Genomic DNA, 20,032 nt, shown 5'->3' with positions numbered 1-20,032 from the left:
CGCTATCGAAAGTTGTCATCTTGCCAACCAGTCGAACAAGTTAACTTGTGACAAAAGGGAACAATGGTCTTGGTTTTCCCATTTCCTGAAGCCAGGCCCTTGATGGTCAGCAGTAAGGGATGTCATCAAGACCTTCTTGGCAGGTAGTACTTCTGTCAACAATGTGTGTTAAGGGGATTGGGGTGTTGCTGACCCAGACTTAAGATGCTGTGGGTCGGTGGAGAGAATACTTTTAAGACCTCATCAATCTTATCAACACAGCTTAAAATGAGGATGCAGAGTCTGGGAACTTTGTGGCAAGGGTTGATGAGATCTGTCCTGACCTCCTCAAGGCTCTGGATGTTGTGGTGCTGTCCCAGCTTACACACCTCTATGTGCCTTTGGACTGGCAAACGAGGGCAATGATCCCTCCCCCTCTTTAAAATGGGGGACCAAAGGGTGTGTTCCAAAAACACAGGTGAGGGGGTGTCCTGGAGAGGAGGAGGAGGGTCGTTTGGCTAGTTCAACTTCTGATTCAGGAGGAGCAGTGTGGTTTTCATCCTGGTTGGGAACAGTGGACCATCTCTACGGCCCAAGCAATGTCCTCAAGGATGCATGGGAGTTTGCCCAACTGGTCTACATGTGTTTTGAGGACTTGGAGAAAAAATTTGACTGTGTCCCTCAGGGAGTCCTTGGGGGGCAAGGGGGGTGCTCCAGGAACATGGGGTACAAGATCCCTTGACACGGGTCATTTGGTCCCTTAATGACCTTGTTAGGGCCAGGCCCGCATGGCCAGCAGTAAGTAAGATTTGTTTCCTGTGAGGGTTGGACTCCACCAGGGCTGCCCTTTGCCACAGATCCTATTCACAAAGTTTATGGACAGAATTTCTTGGTGCAGATTTTTGAGGATGATGTGTTAAAAAAGGCTGGTGTGCTCTTCCCGGGTAATGCATGAGATCCTATCCCAAGTGGCAACTTAAAGCATCTTTGGGTCTTTTGGGTTCATGAAATTGACAAGCCAATCAGTGCTGCATCAGCTGTTTTGCAGACTTCGTATTCGTCTGTTGTATTAGAGAACGAGCTGAGCAATTAGCCAAATCTTTCAATTTATCTGTCAATCTACGTTCCCACCCCCACTTGTGAACAAAGAAGACCAAGAACAAAGTCATTGATACAAGTGGCCGAAATGAATTTCCTCTGCAAGGTTGCTGGAGCTCTCCCTTAGAGAAAGGTTAAGAAGCTCGGCCATATGGGGGACTAAAAGTAGATGTGCCGCTCCTCCGCATCCATAGGAGCTAGATGAGTTAGCTCAGGCATCTTGTGAGGATGCCCCCTGGGCACCTCCCTGGTGAGGTGTTTCAGGAACATCCCACCAGCAGAACACCCAAGGGATAACTCAGGACATGCTGCAGGAACTATGTCTCTTGGCAGGCCTGGGAACACCTTGGGATTCACCCTAGAAGTGGCAGAGGGAAGTCTGGGTCCCTCTGCTTCAGCTGCTGCCTCCACAACCTGACCCCAGATAAGCAATGGAAGATGTATGGATAGATTGTGATTGCCTGAAAGTGTTACATTTGCAGATTTCTGAAAACGTCCTGTCTGAAACTACTTAACTAAGCTCCATTTGTCTTCTTGTAACATTAAAAAAAAAGCTCAGTGCCTTGTGTTTTTCATCGCACCTATACATCAAGAACCAGTGACCACGTTTTCAGCAGCTTCATGGAGACAATTTGTGGTGTAGTATCGTCGAAAGATGATAGTCCAGAGAGACCTCTGTGTCTTTCCCAGCATCTACATTTTTTGAATGCCATTACAGGGGGAAGTAGCATTTTAAAAGCCTGTTAACTTGCTTTTCAGACATCAATAGTTTGTCAGAAGACCAATCGAATACAAATTAAACTCTCAATAAAAGAAAAGATGAGACACACCTTCCCAAGCTGCTGATGAACACTCAGGTTGTACATCATCACAATCCCATCCACGATTTCCAGCAGGGACTTATCTGCGAAGGGTTGGTCGAGCTCCTCTAGCGGTCGCCCCAGTAACAGCCCGTCGTTACTATGGCTTCCCTCAACTTGAAGTGGGGAGAGAAAGATGGGATGTAAAGGGTGAGATAGTTGACGGTTGTCCCTCTATAACAGAATTATTTCACAGCATCCTGGTCTCAATAATTAACATGTCATGCTCCTCTATGCTGCACAGATTATTTTTTTAAAGACACATAATTCCTGAACTGAGAGAATAGGCAGCGGTTACATGATTAAATCAGCGGGAGAAGCAGCAATAACAAAATCGATATCACATCAGCAGGAGAGCCGATCTCCTGCCTTTGATTACACTTCATCATGGGATCAGCTCAATCTCTGTCCCTGCAAACACCAAATTATACCACCAATGTCTTTATCTGAGGTACGGAATATGCGTGAGTCTGCATCGAATTGCTGTAAACATTGACAGCAGCCTTCACCACGGACACCCAAATAATCAAGCAAATGGCCGATTATCTAGAGGAACATGAGAAACAAGGCAAGTGGAGCTTGACAGCCCAGATGCCAAGATACATTGTGAGAAAAGTGAAAATAGTGTGGACAGGATGTGATGAATCTCTGCAGCCTGTTTGGAATCATTATTTTATCCAACTCTCAGGAAGGATCAACCTCAACCCTGAGACGAAGCAATTTCAACTGAGCCAAACCTCTGCCCTTCTTCAAGTGACACCCCCGAGTATTTGAGATTATTTCAGGACCGTATGGCAAATAATGCAAGATAATTGTATCTGATGCATCACTAATCTGACTTTTCATTGCACACAGTCAGTGAATTACATTTGGAGCTTTATTCTTAATGTTTAAAAACACTATGATTTTTTTTTCCAATATCCTTTGAGCACCCAACCCAATTCACTACCAAATTTCAGGTTAACCAAAAATTTCAAAAGTATCCGCACGCTCATCAGTCTTATGTGTGGTCCAGAACTTGCTTCCACTCATAACAATGGAGAAGGCAGTTGCATGAAGTTGCTTCAGCTTGACACTCAGGCTGATCCCTTTGCTCCACTAGATATTTGCCATCTTCTGTACTGCCTCTCTCTCCATTGTTAATCTTTTTCTGATTTCAGCTGTGCTGCCCCTTACTGAAGATTGTTGACCCAAAGTAGGGAAACTTCCAAGTTCCTCAATCTGTTCACCACTGACCACCACTGACCATGAAGGGACTTATGTTCTTCCTGTCACTGTCAACCATCTCTGGCTGCTCACTGCAAATCTGAAGCTGTTCAATCTCCCCCTTCCTTAAACTTGTTCTTCACTTCTCTCATAATCTGTGTGGCACAGATGTGATAAAGATATGATGACAGGACAACTTTACCTGAGTCCTCTCTCTCTCGATGTTGAACTATTCTGTATCACCAGTTAATGTCCTCACTGTCAATTGTTGGTCTTTGTACGGTTGTGCCATTAAAGCAACCAAGTGTTGAGGAAAACTCATCTCAATCATGATGTTCCATAGTCGACAATGACTGACAAAATCAAATGCCTCTCTGTAATAAAAGAGGCACATGTAGAGCAGAATATTGCACTCCTTGGACTTCTAAATCATTGTTTTGATCTATTTTTTCCCTTGTGCCTCCACAAACAACAAACCCAGCTTGCCATTCAGCAATAAGTGTTCTATATGTCGGTTTCATCCTTCAAACAATCACCTTCAACAAAATATTGCCAGTGTGAATAATGAGATTAATGGTACTGTGGTTGGAGCATTCTCTAAGGTTCCCCCTCTTTGGCAGTGGGACACAAATAAGTTGGGCATTCCTCCATGCTCCAAATCTGGATGCTAAGCCTCTACATCAGGTTCTTCTGTTGTCTTCCAGATATCAATGGGTAGCTCATCGGCTCACCGTTCCCACAACTGCAGGTCAAGCCTCGGGCCTTTGTAGAGACTGTCAGGGTAGTCAACCTATCGGGCTTTAATATCCTGTCAAAATTTTGCTATCTTTGTTATTTATAACGTCATTTCTTGGGAGACCTCTAATAGGTTAATCCCCAGATAACAAAAAAATTTCTTTGAGTCACCATGATGGTACGCATCTTCAGCCTCTTCTTCTCATCCTTCTTATTTCCTCATGTCTGCTGCTATAACCTCCAGCTACCCGGTGGTAAATACCTGTATCGCAAAGTCTCAGGCAATCCTCTCTGAGGACCTCAGATTAAAAGCTTCCCAATAAAGCAGGGTTTGGCTCAATCATCATTACTGCTAGATGAAACCTTTGGCACACCTTCTGGCCCATGGGCCTCACCTTCCACTGTGATAACTCCAGTATTCTTACAGGGCAGAATTGTGAACTACCTTGAGTAAACAAACCGTTGACCGCTTGGTACAAATATGCAGTAAGGAAGGCCTCTCTTCATCACTTCTTGCACTGGCTGCTCTCAAATAGTTTAGCCCGTTGGCCATCGCTGTGTCCAAACTCCTAGAAGCCGTTCATAAGACCTGGGTGAAGTGTGTGGACTAGGGCAGCTCTGCAACTTAATATGTTGCAACCACACCACTACAAGGGTACTACTATGATGCAACAACCCCATGTAGTCCACATTTTGATTAAATAAGAGAAATTGTAAGGTAATTTTCCTGACTTCTCTTGAGTGGTTTACCAATGAATGAAATTAATAAGGAGAAAATTGCCAAAAAAAAATTAAACAATTGGTAATAACAAGTCGTTTACTGGAAAGATAATTTTTATTATATACCAGATTTTCAAGTCTGACAAGAGGAAATGTATCAGATTCCTTGTCATTATCAGGGTCTATATGATGGGGAGTCACTCCATGTTCAAGGCACACAGAGTTAATGCAAGCTGAGAAACTGTGCTATAAATGTAGATCAATGATTTAATGGCAGCTTTTTTTTTTATCTAATGACATTTAGAAGCTATCAGAAAATGTACAAGCCTAACATAAATGACTTACTGTCATCCTCAGTTCTTTGCTCCACAGCAAGGGTCCTCACTTTAACTTTCTCAGGCTGTGCCAGGGGTCGTCTGGGATTCATGAGGCTCACAGCAGCCGTGCTGAGGAAGCGGTTTGCTCTACCCAAAGTGGGAGAACTCAGCCAGCTTGGCCTTGCGAGAGCTCCCCCCATCGCTGTTGCACCAAATGGTCTCTGCTAATGGAAGCCACATGGAGACACATGGAATAATGGGAAGAGATTTAATAAAAACTCTGCAATATTTGGATAGAAAATACAAAAAGTACCATCTCTATACATTTATGGAACCGGATATCAAATCGAACTAAAACATCAGTTATATTTAAGAAAATGACAACATTTAGTATCCACTTCCAGTTAGTCAAAAACATGTGACGACACACGCCCTGCTTTAAGTTGGGTAACTGTTCAGAATTGTAATATCATGTCAGCAGGAAAATACAGAGACAGAACTCTTCTCTGACCCATGTCAGGCCTTGGCCTTGTGTTTGACCTGGTATCCTCCATATGTCCTGAAAGTGGATGCATGAATCCTGAAGGTGAAACTTCGGGATTCATGCATGACTAAGACCTCTAAGGATTCAAAAGTAATGAGGCCAATCATGTTTCCTCTTAGCTCTAAAACATGACCAAGATGGGGCAAATTTGCTTCTTTTTCTCCATCTCGGCAGTCAAATTCCAATTCTTTCAGCTGTAAATGTGAAGATCAGATATTGTTCTTTTTCAGCAAGCAGGAAACGGAAGGCAAAAAAAAAATGACAGGCAAAAAGATGTGAGTCAGGTGAACTTAAGATGAAGACAAAGCAAAAGGAAAAAAAACAAATTAAAGGAATAGTTGTGCAAATAATAAATAGCCAGACCTGTTCATGGATAAGAATTTTGAAGAAATAATACTTATTAATGCATAGGGAAGAAATGACTGAGTACTTATTGTCCCAAATCTTATTCAACAGTCTGTAATAATGACAACAACAAGGCATTTGGCATAAAGAACCACACCTGTGCTGCGCCACTCTCTTCATCTTCATCCAGATCATCCATGGACGTTGCTTGAATTTCTGCAGGGTCAATGACGATGTTGGCTTTGGCAGCCAAATCATCTATCCAACAAAGACAAAGATTATTGTTCTTGGATTAATCAACCTGGTTGTTCTTTGGCTCTTTGATCTGCTTAAGTGTTTGTGAAATTACAATAAAAGATGAAGGGAGAAATTCCCTTAACCTGGTTGGAGAGCTGAATAACATGCCTTTGGTTGCACAGAAAGAGACATGGGACCTTGGCTCAATTTGCTGAACTTGTACAATGGGCTCACTCTGGCCAGCAATCATGTTCACCATCACTTTATGGCGAGTAGACACAAGTGCCAAAGCTAAGGATATTAAAATGCTGAAATATCACAGCATTCCCGCTTTTCAATTAAACAGAAAAATGACTGATAAATTGACATGAAATTAAATAAATGATAAATTAATGACTTCCAAAAGTACTTAATACAACAGCCACGTCCACTAATGGAAATTCCAACACTAACATCTACATCAGCATGGCACTCTGTAAAACAGTTCAAATATTGTTGTCAAAGGTAGCTGGCAACAGGACCCTCCTGTCCTGCTGATACAACTGCTGAGCAACCATTCAGTAGATCTGCAGCAGGAAACATAGCTGTGATGAGTGTAAAACGGCCACAGCATCCAATCAAATATATGGTACATGCATCTCATCTGTTTGTTCAGATGCTAAATCTCTCTCCACTTGTTCTTTTGACATCTTTCCTGACCCATAAATATGATCATATTGAGGGATCAGTTCCTGGTTTGCAGTTTCTTTATTTAGCACCTTTAGCCAGTTGGATGAATACATGCTTCGAGATGATTGCTTTTTCAGCAAATATGGTAGATCCATGCCACACAGTGTGGTGACAATAAAATTACAAGTTGCTGAACAATCGCAGTCTTTAGGACAGTGCTAGAAAGTTTGATTCCAACCAAACAACTTTATTACATTGACTAATCTACTAATGCAAACAATTTACAAAAATTATGCTGCTTCGCTCTCTTTCATACAGAAAAGTTAAACATGTCACATAATGGCTCAGGTTCATTTTCATTACGATATTCATCACAAAATATACAGCCTGTGGAAATCATTAATTTTTACAGGAAACAAAAAATGGAACTCAGCAGTCCATGAGTGCATGGCAACTTCATCACTGCTGAACCCACTGATGACTGGATAGATTTTTGCCTCAAGCTAGATTTTTGTTTTTCTAGTTATATCTGATTAAACTGCTAGAGAAATAAAAGCAGAAAGAGAGATCTATCAGCAGTGGGCAACCACTGTGCCACTGAATCAAAGACTAAAAACAGGAGGATCCGCAAACTAAACATGAAAGAAGAAACATCAAGCAGTAGTGGCTATCCACAGTTATCGGGGAAAAACAACCCAAAACAGACAGGGTTTGTGAGAGGCATCACATTGCTTCCACAGATTGCACACCCTGGTTTTCTTTTTTTTCACCGGTGAAAGCTCTATCAAACTGTTTTTTTTTTTTTCCAAATAAAAGTGTCTGAGTAACGTTGAATCGAAAATACTTCACCTGCCAACACACATACAAATACCTTCAGAGAGGTAAAAGCACTATGTTAAGGCTCTGGAATGCTTCTGTCATCAATAGAACAGCTTGCTGTTTGATTCTGGGCCAGAAGTCTGCATTTATCTCTCCCCCGTCAGCAAACAAGACAACTCATAGCAAATGTTTGACCCCGTGTGACTCCCCACACCCTCAATTGCGTATCAATAAATCATGCATTGTTTTATGATTGCGGTCAAACTTTTGTATTCCAGGAGAGGAAGACACGGAGAGGTCAGGCTGATGTCGGCCAAAAGACACACCTCCAAATGTGCTCCGCTGTGAGATACTTTTACACCAACTTTCAATTATCAACTGAGGGTAAACAAAATTCATCACTGTTTCTGTCAGAAAGGGAAAACTTTCTTAACCCCAAAATGTTGCAAAACTAAAAGCTAGTCCTGAAACGTGACCAAAAAAGGGCTTTCACTGAAGAGAGGCCAAAAGGCTGTCCAAGGCTCTGACGTGAACATTTTTGGTTCACTGCATTTTATTTCAGAATTCCGGCAGATATTAAGCAGACTACTGACGCAACACAGCTGTGGGTAAAATTAGCTCCAACTAAACCAATCACAGTAAAGACACAATGAACAGCGATTTTACCGTAGTCAAATTTAATAGAAGGTGTGACATGAAATATTAAACAATAAATAACAAACAATAAAGGATAAATTGTTATTATTATTATTAAATATTTAAAAAGATGACACTTTGCAACCAGACACTGTGTTTCTGTTTGAGGTTAGAGCATTAAAATTGGCCATCCCATAAGGGTAGAATAACAAAATTCACATATCTCCAATTCTATTATGAGAGAAAAACCCACAGACTCTGGACTGGTTCTGAGAGAAAGGTTTTGTTATTTTTTCAACTGTCAACATTTTCATCCGGTGCTCATACCGTTAGCTGGAGGACTGTTTGGACCAACTTGAGGCCACAAGCCACAGTTGGTGCTACCCAAGAGTATTAATTAAGGGAGAGAGAGACTACGTTTACCCTCTCGTTCTCACAGCGTCAATGTGAATGAATGTCCTGTCAGCTGGGGTTCAGGCCTGAGTGGATCTGTGCCAACACAGCACAGCTCAGATAAGTGGGTTTCAATGATTTACGTACCCAGCACTCCACTGAGAGGACTGCTGGTGACCCGCCAACACTTCTGGCTCTCTGTTTGATGAGATGCTAGGTCCTCGGTAACCCCGGTGTAAACATGACCCTTTCCCATTCCATCGGAATGCCAATTAATGAATGGGGTCAAGCTAAGTTACCATCAGATGTCAGAATATTATGAGTATGAGACCAGAGTAATAGACGGCTGGCTGGTCTGGGGAGCACAGCACGCAGCGCTTATCATGATTAATGTAAGCAGGGATGTGGGCTGGGCAGAGTAACCGACAAGAGTTGGAGGGCGTATTTATTGAGAGAGAGTGCGTTTGTGGACAAATCACCTCGGATAGAGGTGTAGAAACGAGACAGAAAAAAAGACGAGAAAGCCAGAACGAAGCTTAATGAGGGAATCTATGAGTCACCCTCACACATTCTGACAAGCTATTACAGATCTCTTTGCTGTTCTTGGAAACACCCAGCCTGAAGCACTGTGCTCCTGCTCTCTGACCTCAAAGAACTACTTCAGAGGACAAAGTGTAAAACTGAGACAAAGTCCTAAATGAATGCCATGATATCTTAGGGGGAGGGTCTGTATCATCTCTGAGTGTGTTTCAAAGATGCTGGCTAAACCTTTGACTTGTTATTCTCTTTCTCTCTCTCTCTCTCTCTCTTTCCCTCACTCCCACCAGTCAAGACAAGGTTTGAAATACTCCTTCACACCTTTTTGTACACTTGTGTTTCGTCATAAAATTAAGTGCCTTTCATCATCACAAATATGATAACCTTGAGATGAGCAAGTTGCAGTAGTTGGAAAGATGTTTCTTAAGTCTGATCAGTTTCTAGAGGGGAGAGAAGGGGAGAGGGAATAGCTTTAAAACACAGGAGTAGTCCAGCATATCTCTGTGCTGCTTTGATTCTTTTCTCTACCTGGAATTTGCGGCTCCTGCAGTCACTTTGCGTCTCGTTGTTATAATGTTCCTTCTCTCAAGTGTAAAACTGTTCTGGCAGGTTTTCTGTAATTAAAGAAACTCCCCTGTTCTAGTTTACTGAGAGTGATTTCAGAGCTAACAAGCTTTACGGGGGGTCACACGAGGTCCTAACCGACTGGGTTGTTACATCACCAACTGATGCTGATAAATAGATTTCTTGCCAATCGATGAATGGATCGACAGGCTGTTGTTTCAGCTCCATGCTGAAAGCAAAGAAAAAGTCCAATAAAGAAAAAGCTGTGGTTCAAAGTAAGTGTTTCTCTATCAAAAATAAAAGTCAGTAATAAAGTTGCCCAATGTTCTGCATGAAAAACCAAATTTAACAACCTCCAGCAGTGTTTGAAATCACAAACAAGATAAACGTAAACAATTTGGGGATGGCTCTCCAGCTGCCCAGCGAAGACTAGGAGCCATTTATTTGACAAAAGTGAATGTCTTCAGTGTTTTATTTTGTAATCCACAGCCGACCACCGCATCGAAACTTAATAAACATGTATTGCTTCCAAAATGCGGCAAACTATATTGCTCAGTATCAAAAGTCCTGTTTTGATACTGGGGATTAAGAGAGGCTGGTATTTGGTTGTAAAGGGGGCAACACTCAAGACAAACTGCAAATTAGACTATGACAATTCTTTGAAATATATGGATCTACCTGATTCTGGTCTCTTAAGACTACAGTGGCCCATTTTATAAAATGTAGGTGGCAATTTTTGATGCCATTTTTAGATGGAGTCATAATTCAACAAAATATTTTTTTTTCACTCATCAGTAAAAAAAAGTTGGGATGCTTATATTTTTCCCAAAAATAATTTTGGGTTCTCCCAATAAATTATAGTTTCTTGTTTATAGAAGAGCACAATCAGTTTTCTGGTAATCAAATATTTGTGTACAATCATCAACGTGTCACATAAGCAGATTTCAGGGTTAGGGCAGAGTTAGAAAATCAACAAAACCACAGATTTGATGACCTGAATGTGGATAAACGTTCAGAAAGTAGATATAATGTGCTCAGAGCAACAGATACAGATTTAATAAAAAAATTCCACCAATCAATGGAAAAATGTTGCAAGTTAATTCTGGATCAATATATAGTCCAAGATAATCCCCTTGACATTTGATGGGTTATTGACCAGTTACACTGCAACAAACATGGCCATAAAAAAAAAAAAAAAAACTAAACTAAATTTTAGTCTCCAGAAAAAGGGTGTCTTGGCGGCTTGTGATCTAGCATCGCTCCAAGACATAGTGGCCAAGATCACAACTCTCATCTCTATCAGCCAATGGAGGGGAATTATCTGTTGCAGCCCACAAGCAATCCTGGCTGGCCCTGAATGAACAGTGACATGCCTGTCAGACTATTAACCCACATGTCATTAATCACACGACCGCCTCACACATCCTCTCATATGCGCCATTGGCTCGCCTTGAGTGAATGGCCTTGGTAACAGGGTGGGAAGAGTGTCAGGCTTGAAACCAAAAGTTCCTGGTTCAATTCCCTAGCTCCTCTTAGCCCATCATAATGTTGTTGAGCAAGACACTGAACCCCAAAGGGCACTGCTCAAGTAGCTGCCCGATGCTCATTTTTTATCCATGATGGGTAAAATGGGGAAAAATAATTTACCGCAAACGACTGATTTAGTATTCACATAAAATGAAAATCATCAGTCAAACCCATTTTCAGAGAGCCAGGTTTCTTAGTCAGAAATTAATTTAAAAGAAAAAAAAAAAAGCATTTTTTGAATTTGAATTTTCATGCGAGAGGTTTGTTCAGGAGAGACATGAAACCCACCAGAACATACACAGCTTCTGCTGTCATTCACACTGTTCAGGAACACAAATTATAAACATAAGAGCATTTGTAGCTTCATATAGACCATCTGTTTGAACAAAGGTTTGGATAAAAGATCCTCAAACAAAAATAATTCAAAAGATGGATCAGACAGTAATTCATAAACTGACATAAAGGTGATAGTATGTACGTTTTGTAGCATAGTTTATATAAGTGTTATAGCAAAAGCATTTTTGTGAATTTTGGACCACATTTTGCAAGTGTTTTAGATTATTTTATATTGATTTCGTGGTACTTTTTCAAATTTGTAGTTTCTCGAAATTCCACGGTCATTTCTTGATGATTATCTATGAACGCTTTTTCTTGTTCACTTCTTGAAAATATGCATAAAGGGGGAGAGGAGACTTTGTAGTTAATTTCATGAAAATGTAATTTCCTGTATGAGATACTCAAAGAATATGTAAGTTGTAATTTAAAAATTAAATTAAAAAATTGAGCAAGAAGAAAAAAACATTAAAAAATAATAAGATTAAATATTTCTTATCATATTAAAATTTATCATATTAAAATTTAAAACCCATCCCTGCATGATACTTAATCTAAGAGTGCAACTTTCCTTCAGAATAAATTCTTCAATTGAGAATAATTTTCCAGTGAACTGATTTCCCTGCAGGATAGAATAAACCCTCATACCAACACGCATCTGTATAAATGTCTTCTCAATATTTGGGATGTCACAAATCCTTGTTTATGTCCCACCAGTTCAAATCATTTCTCAATGTGCACAGAGAAATCAGGCTTCAAATTTGGATGTGAAGACATTTCTAACATGTCAAAATCGCTGTCCTCCAATACATCCACACTACATCAATGAATAGATTATATCTCTGTGGCCAAAGAGCATGTGCTCCCTCTAGTGAATCGCGTCTTGCCCACAGAGATGTTTGCAGCTGCAGACTCTTGAACTGGGGCAGCACGGTGGCGTAGTGGTTAGTGCTTCGGCCTCACTGCACAAAGGACCCTGGTTTGATCGAACAAAGCAGCCTTTCTGTGTGGAGTTTGCATGTTCTCCCCGTGTCTACCTGGGTTTCGCCTGGGTTGGATGGAACTGAACCCTCAACATTTCAGGTCAGATAGTGTCAAACCAGCCCGGATGGCCTGGTGTCAATGGATCTCTCCATTGACACCAGGGTTTCAGGTTTCTAGCATCAAGCAGCTGCAGTTTTTGTCTAAATTTATCTTCATTGTGGATTCATAAGTCATGATTAACTGATTAAAGGGTGAACACTTTGGTGAACACTTGGGTGAACACTTTTTTTAGGATTTTGTTGGGTTTAGTTGCAATGAGACAGAGGTCATTGTCATGTGATTTGGATGTTTCAATGTTATTTTTCTGTTAATTTTGTGAAAAAGGTAAAGGTTGTCTTAGTTTTGGTGGGTCATAGAAGCATCTAGCGGTAAGAAACAAAGATCGATCTAACTATTAGAATATTATCTAATGAACATTCGGCATACTTATCTATAGAATGTGTAAACTACAAAAATGGGGAAATAAAGTTATACTTTAATTGCCTCTTCAAGTACATACAATAAATTCTAGAATCCCTTTCCATGTAGAATCTCAGTAGTTTCAGAAAATGTCAATAATAAATTTTATTTCAAGTGTCATTTAATAGAATATATGATAATAATAACTACCATTATTATTATTGATGTTGTTTTCATTGTTACTCTATTATTTACCGTATTTTCCGCACTATAAGGCGCACCGGATTATAAGGCGCGCCTTCAATGAATGACCTAGTTTAAAAAATATTCATAGATGAGGCGCACTGCATTATAAGCCACATATAATAGAAGCTACAGTAGTGGCTTGGGTTGCGTTACGCATCCACTACATGGAGCTGCGCTAAAGGGAATGTAGGTCACATAAGTAAGTCAAAATTTATTAATAGAATACAACCAACATTCTGACAACTCCATTCACTCCCAAAACAAGTTGGTGCATTCACAATACGGTACTGTATTTACCGGTAGCTCTTACCGGTATTTGCGCCGCCTTCATTGAAAACTATGTTTTTCCAGCTCCATTTGACACAGTTCAAAGCATTTCATAAAATGAAAGCACCAAGAAGGACTGCCTCTAAATTCATTGATGTTAAGTTCGCATGCTAGCACTGGTGCCTTCATTCAAATAGTGACTGTGGTGACACTTCTACTTGCTGCTCTCTGTTTAGCAGCCCGCTGTTCAAGTTTGTACTTTAACTGTAGCCATCTCGCTTTGTTCCCTCGGAAACTCTATTTGGTCTTCTTTACTTGGTGCAGGTCATCTTATTGCTTCCTCCACTTCCTCACCATTGATTCGTTCATGTTGAATTCTCTTGCTGCCGCTCTATTCCCATGTTCAACTGCGTGACTGATCGCCTTGAGTTTAAACCCTGCGTCGTAAGCATGTCTCTTGAAAGGTGATATTTTGGGGTCTTTAAACACACATAAGTGGTGTGGGACTGGAATTCCCCTTTATCGTTTTTACCGCTGCTACTTCAGCGACGCGCACGCACCCACGCGCGCACACATACACACACACAGACACACAGAAATGGAAATGAAAATGCATGCTTTGCGCAGTCATATATCCGAGCATGCACCGCATGCTACTTCTTCTTGGGAGAAAATGGAGTCGCGGCTGCTTCCCGTGGATTACGAGACCTCGTACGGCTCAATATTGATCCATATATAAGGCGCAACGGATCATAAGGCGCACTGTCAGTTTTTGAGAAAATTAAAGGCTTTTAGGTGTTTCTTATAGTGCAGAAAATACAGTACTTCTTTAATACTTTGTTAAGTTAAATTCTGTCTTAAAAACAAACTTTTTAATCTCACTAGAATTCTACTTACAGTATTTTATGATTTACTAGAAATCAAAGGGTGCTATTTGAGAAGCATTTTATAGATGTCCCTGCTTCTTTGCAGTCTCTCTTTTTGGAATATTATGGTCAATTTTCTTGATGTTTTCTCTGGACAAACATTGCAGTTTGATTTATAGCTGTACAGTGTGGTTTGGGTATTGGGTTTATGGAAATGTGTCTGTATGTGCAATGCGCGTATTGGAATAAGGATATAAATTGACATATGAACAGTGTTTTTGCTTATCATATTGTAATTACTCTTGAGATAATTTTCAAACCAACATTTCAAATTTAAACTGCAAAAATTTGAAAAGTTTTAAAATGTGGTACCTACAAACAAAGTGGCATCCAACAAACTAGCAGGGAGAGACAAGCTATGTGGTTCCGCAAATTAACTCAAGGTTTCATTCGTCTGAAACAGGAGTCAGTGGTATCACGTTACAATGGGTTAATCAAAATCATCTACCGGTAATACTGTAGTGGGCATTTCTCTTATGCTTACTTATCTCTTACTTATCAGTTCTCGATTCTTATAAAAGGTAATGCTTTGGTACCATTGTACCACTTTTGTACTGGAAAAAAAAAGTAAAATCTTTATGATTTTCAGATTTATTCATTATCATGTTAGGTGGCAAATAACTGTTGTTAAAGATAGTGCTACTATAGAATAATAAAAATAAAAATCAGTGCCAGCAGAAATTTGTGGAAACGAAAAAAATAACTAAGTGAAAGGCTACAAATTACAACAAATAAATCTACATAATAGAGACAGAAACATCTACTGTAAACCTGCACGATGGAGATTTTGACGTGCTTTAAAAGTGTCTCTTAAAGAATTTAGAGACTTCAAAAAGATTTGATCTACAAACGATAACGGCAAGGGAGAGGTATAAGAGGTAAAGCCAACCTTTGAGTGTTTTCTTGAGGTGGGACAGAAGCCCACCAAGTCTCTGCAGGTCAAAGTAATCCACCTTCCCATTGTAGAAGAGCTGGGGTGGGACATAGGCCTCTGGGGACACCAAACACACAGATGATGGTAAGAAAAAAAAGACAGGAGCCTCAGAATCTGGGACAGATAATGAGGGAATTAATGTGATTGGAGTTCATGCATCAACATGATTATCTTTTAACAGTGTGAATTTTGAGACAAGCTTCATGTCCTTGTTTTATCAGATCTGTCTCCAGAGAGATGGAGACGATGCCAATGTCAGTGTCCAACCGTCTCACACACACACGCACGCACGCACGCACGCACGCACGCACGCACGCACGCACGCACGCACGCACGCACGCACGCACGCACGCACGCACGCTTATAATCAAAACAAATATATGTTGTGTCATTATGGGAGCAGTTAAAAATAGTTCACCATCAGAGGACAGAGAGATAATACTGGGACACAGAGGACAGTTGGAGGATTACTGCCAGCAGCAGAGTACCTGGAATTAATGGACAGAAGCGTAATTTTTAATGTAGATGCACTTTTCAATTTAGCAGACTGATTAGGGTTGAATGTTCTAACCAACTAGGGACTCTGGATATTGGGGGCTTCTTCAGACAAGACATTGTGAGAGATTACATGGATTTCATTAAGTACATCCCTAAATATGGGAAACTTAGACTCTAGAAATAACAAAAAACATTAAAAAAGCAGCTTGAATAATTTCTAAAAAAAAAAAAAAAGTGAAAAATGTAAAAAATAGAAAAATAGTCGGAAAATTATCTGGAAATGGAAAAAGGGATTTTCTATATTTCGAATGATCATCTGAAAGCAAGTAGTTCTGAGGTAAGTCCCCTGTTTGACTCATATTCTCTGTCCAGACTCAGTTTCATTTGTTGTCAATGGGGCTACTGATCCAGCTGAAGAGCACAAACAGTTACAGTACATCTGATATTGAGGTCCTGAGACCAGGTCATGTGATCTTCAGCCATGTGGTTTCAGCATTCATCCTGTCATCTGCTGGTTATCTATTAGTGTGAATATTTTTTCTGAGGAGACAGAGAATAGTGTACAACACACACAACTTACCTTCGCTGCTGATGCTGCTGGGACTCTTGCGCGTTCCTTCGTCCCAGCAACTCCTCACAGCTGTGATAAGTCGGTGCAGGAAACATACCATGTACTCAGGGGGGCACAGTGCCGTGGGATGCTGTACACACATGCAAACACACACGCATGCACACACACAGTCACATTAATTACAGTGTTTGAGATTTGCGCATGATAATATGTAAAACTGATTCAAAGTATTTTATCAATTCAGTTAAAATGGCTAGAAAGTAAAACATGTCTTTTTATGGAATGAAAAGAATAAATATAATTCTCATATTATGTTCACTTCCTTCATGTACTTTGCTTAACGTATTTTCCGCACTATAAGGCGCACCTAAAAGCCTTTAATTTTCTCAAAAACTGACAGTGCACCTTATAATCCGGATCAATATTGGTTAATTATGGCTACTGCAGTCAGGGGGCGTTGCCGAAGTAGCAGCGGTAACAACAGTAAAGGGGAATTCCAGTCCCACACCACTTATGTGTATATAAAGACCCCAAAATGGCCCCTTTCAAGAGACATGCTTACGATGCAGAGTTCAAACTCAAGGCAATCAGTCACGCAGTAGAAAACGGGAATAGAGCAGCAGCGAGAGAATTCAACATTAATAAATCAATGGTACGGAAGTGGAGGAAGCATTGACCTAGGCCAAGTAAAGAAGACTAAACAGAGTTTCCGAGGAAACAAAGCAAGATGGCCACAGTTGGAGGACAAACTCAAACAGTGGGTTGAATAGAGAGCAGCAAGTAGAAGTGTCTCTACAGTCACTATTCGAATGAAGCCAACAACAATAGCTAGCGACATGATCAATTCATTTTTCTTGGTGCTTTCGAATATTTCTTCTTGGAACTTTCGTTTTATGAAAAGCTTTGAACTGTGACAAATGGAGTTGGAAAAATTATATTTTCAACGAAGGTGGAGCAAATAGCAGTATGAGCCACGGATACATACAGTACTGTGTTGTGAATGCACTAACCTGTCCTGGGAGTGAACAGAGTTGTCAGAATGTTGGTTTGTATTCTATTAATAATGTTTGACTGACTGTTTTGATGACACTCCCTTTAGCGCACCTTCATCTAATGGATACATAATGCAATCCCAGCCAATACAGTGGTTTCTTTTCTATGCACCCTATAATGTTGTGCGCCTTATATATGAAAACAGTTTTAAAATAGGCCATTCATTGAAGGTGCGCCTTAAAATCTGATGCGCCTTACAGTGCGGAAAATACGGTTCTTTCTTTATTCTAAATGTGACTTTTCTTCAATGCCTACCATTGCATGTCCTCATATCATTTGAAATATCAGAATACATATTTCACACAGTCAAATACAGCTGTCACAGGTTAACTTGATTCATGATAATATATAGATTTGTTTCTCTCTCTCACCCCTCGATTACTGGCATTTTCCTGGAGGAACTTCCTGAACTTGTTGAGAAAAATGTAGCGGGAGGCTTCACCCTGAAAGGAGAAGAAACCAACTGTTATTTGGATTGTGTCGAGGAGAGACAGGCGCAAACACACACACATTCAGCTTCCACGTTTTTCAATAGCTCCTATATCTGACCTCCAATGACATACCACTGTTTTTTGTTTCTACAAGCTAACAAGAAAAATTCCAAATCACTCGTTCCTCTTCATACTCCACCCTGACCTTCATCCTTGACTGTCATCAGTCACTCTACTCTTCCTAACCCTCGATCTACTTCTCGACTTCTCTTCAGGAGTCAGATCATATATTGACCGGCTACCTCAATAGTTCATTGAATCCAAGGTTAACCATGATTTTAATAATTACAAGACTGTTGCTGTGGTAAAACATGGGCAGATTTCTAAATTGTAAAAACAACAAAATAATTTCCCACTGTGCATCAGATAGAAAGTAATACTTGTTACTTGTTCTCTAAAAAGCACATTTACTATCTGGAAAAACTGACTGAACCATTCATAAGTGTGGATGTAAATGCACCAAGCATATATACAAATACTATATTGTCTATCTGTGTGTGTGTCTGTGTGTGTGTGTGTGTTGGGGATTATATCCAAGTGGTACTGTGAAGAGTGGTAATGATCTGATAGTCACATGGCACACACCGTGGCTTTGTCCTTGTTGTTGAGCAGCAGCTTCAGGATCTGGACCTGCAGCTCTTCAACCACTGCACGAGAAAACATTTTGGCAGCATGAGAAGCCAGGACTTCCTGGGCTCTGCTTTCACAGAATACCACCAAGTGATGATGCAATTGGGGATTAAAACAAATTTCATCAGATAAAAAAAAGAGAGAAAAATACTCGATCTCACTGAAAATTTTGTAGTTTATAAACAGTTTATAAGAAAATGTCCTGGAAAAAGAAATAAAATTTAGTGCAACTGAATATTTCAATATATTGATGACACATGCATTTTTGTGTGTGTGTGTGTGTGTGTGTGTGGGGGGGGGGGGGGGGCTCCAAATGCCTAAGTATTTTAAAAGAAATGACATATTTGCATTTCCATATCTTCTAGAATGTATGGCTAACGTCTCACCTTCAATCCTCTTCTTCAGTCTTTGGCAGCCTCTCTCATAGGCTCGACGCCTCAGGCGCTCATCTGCGCTCTCGTCTTTGGGTTCCAGTTCGTCTTTCCCCTGAGAACAAACTCGTTAGCATGTTGTTTATATTCATATTTTTAGATTAAATCCTGGAACCTAATGGCCTTGATGTGAAACTGTGAAAAAATCCTGTGAAAATAGAATTGATTCTGGAATTAGAAACCACTTCTGTCTACTTCTTCTTCCAATATATTCATGTCATGTGGTACTAGTGCAATAGTAGGTAGTACTTCAGTAAAATTAAGGCAATATACTGCCTTTGTCGTAATGCCAGTCTGAAAAACATGATGGTGTCCTGAAAGTGGTCTGGCTTCGTGCTGTCTGCTTCTTGGTTCCTCAGCCAGAATACCAGTGTGCGTGATGGGAGGAAGTGTGGGATTGTGTGTGTGTGTGTGTGCCTGTGTCATCTGGAGTGGACTAACAGAACTGTCAACCCCCGCCCCCCATAGCTGCAGTACCACATGGGCTGTATCAAATTACATTCATAAAAATCTCCCTACAAACAATGTCCTTTTTTTACCTCTTTGTCAAAGTGTGTGGGCCACCAGGTGGTCGGGATCAGCTCCTCCAGACCTGCCTCCTTCACCCGTAGTGGTGTCTTAATATAGAAAAATACCACTGAACGCAGGACATCAAATGTTGTCTTCTGTTAAGGACAAAATTCTGTCTGTTTGACCCTACGACAGCTGAAACAAACATGTCTGATATTCAACTATCAAAAACCTGATCAAAATGAAAGAGGTTCAGGATATAAGACGTTGCTGAGCAGATATTTCCTGGACTTCTCATGCTGCAGGATGGCCGTGGTCAGACGCAGGTAGTGGATCTGTGGAGCAAAGAATCAGCAACTAAATTATACCAAACCATCCTTCCCTCAGACTTTCAGCAAGATATCGATGTTTGTTTCGACAAAAAACATCATATAAGGCAACGGTAACTGCAATGGAAAATTTTGCTAATCAACTTTTTTTTACTGCCAGGCAATTCTTTGGAAAAAAACAGAT

At 40.4% G+C, this 20,032-nt stretch overlaps 1 protein-coding gene across 10 annotated transcripts in view; it reads right to left on the bottom strand.

Moving 5' to 3' along the window:
* Positions 1-20,032, bottom strand: part of rnf123 (ring finger protein 123) — a 107,990-nt gene that overhangs the window by 76,305 nt on the left and 11,653 nt on the right. For 6 of the 10 annotated variants that reach the window (XM_086150242.1, XM_086150241.1, XM_086150240.1 and 3 more), the window contains 10 exons: positions 19,781-19,854; positions 19,549-19,666; positions 18,965-19,064; positions 18,534-18,595; positions 17,829-17,900; positions 16,414-16,534; positions 15,291-15,392; positions 5,962-6,062; positions 4,944-5,139; positions 1,908-2,053 (listed from right to left, as the gene is read on the bottom strand). In XM_086150242.1, the coding sequence (XP_086006368.1) occupies positions 1,908-2,053; positions 4,944-5,139; positions 5,962-6,062; positions 15,291-15,392; positions 16,414-16,534; positions 17,829-17,900; positions 18,534-18,595; positions 18,965-19,064; positions 19,549-19,666; positions 19,781-19,854 (1,092 nt within the window). The remainder of the gene's footprint in view (positions 1-1,907; positions 2,054-4,943; positions 5,140-5,961; positions 6,063-15,290; positions 15,393-16,413; positions 16,535-17,828; positions 17,901-18,533; positions 18,596-18,964; positions 19,065-19,548; positions 19,667-19,780; positions 19,855-20,032) is intronic. The other 4 variants (XM_086150243.1, XM_086150248.1, XM_086150247.1 and 1 more) reach the window with 1 other exon arrangement.

This window comes from Fistularia commersonii, chromosome 7 (genome assembly GCF_037954325.1).
Source record: "Fistularia commersonii isolate RoL2024-O1a breed Wild chromosome 7, RoL_Fcom_v1.0, whole genome shotgun sequence".
Taxonomy (NCBI): Eukaryota; Metazoa; Chordata; class Actinopteri; order Syngnathiformes; family Fistulariidae; genus Fistularia; species Fistularia commersonii.
The sequence above is the reverse complement of the archived record's forward strand: the minus strand, read 5'-3'. Positions and strand labels throughout refer to the sequence as shown.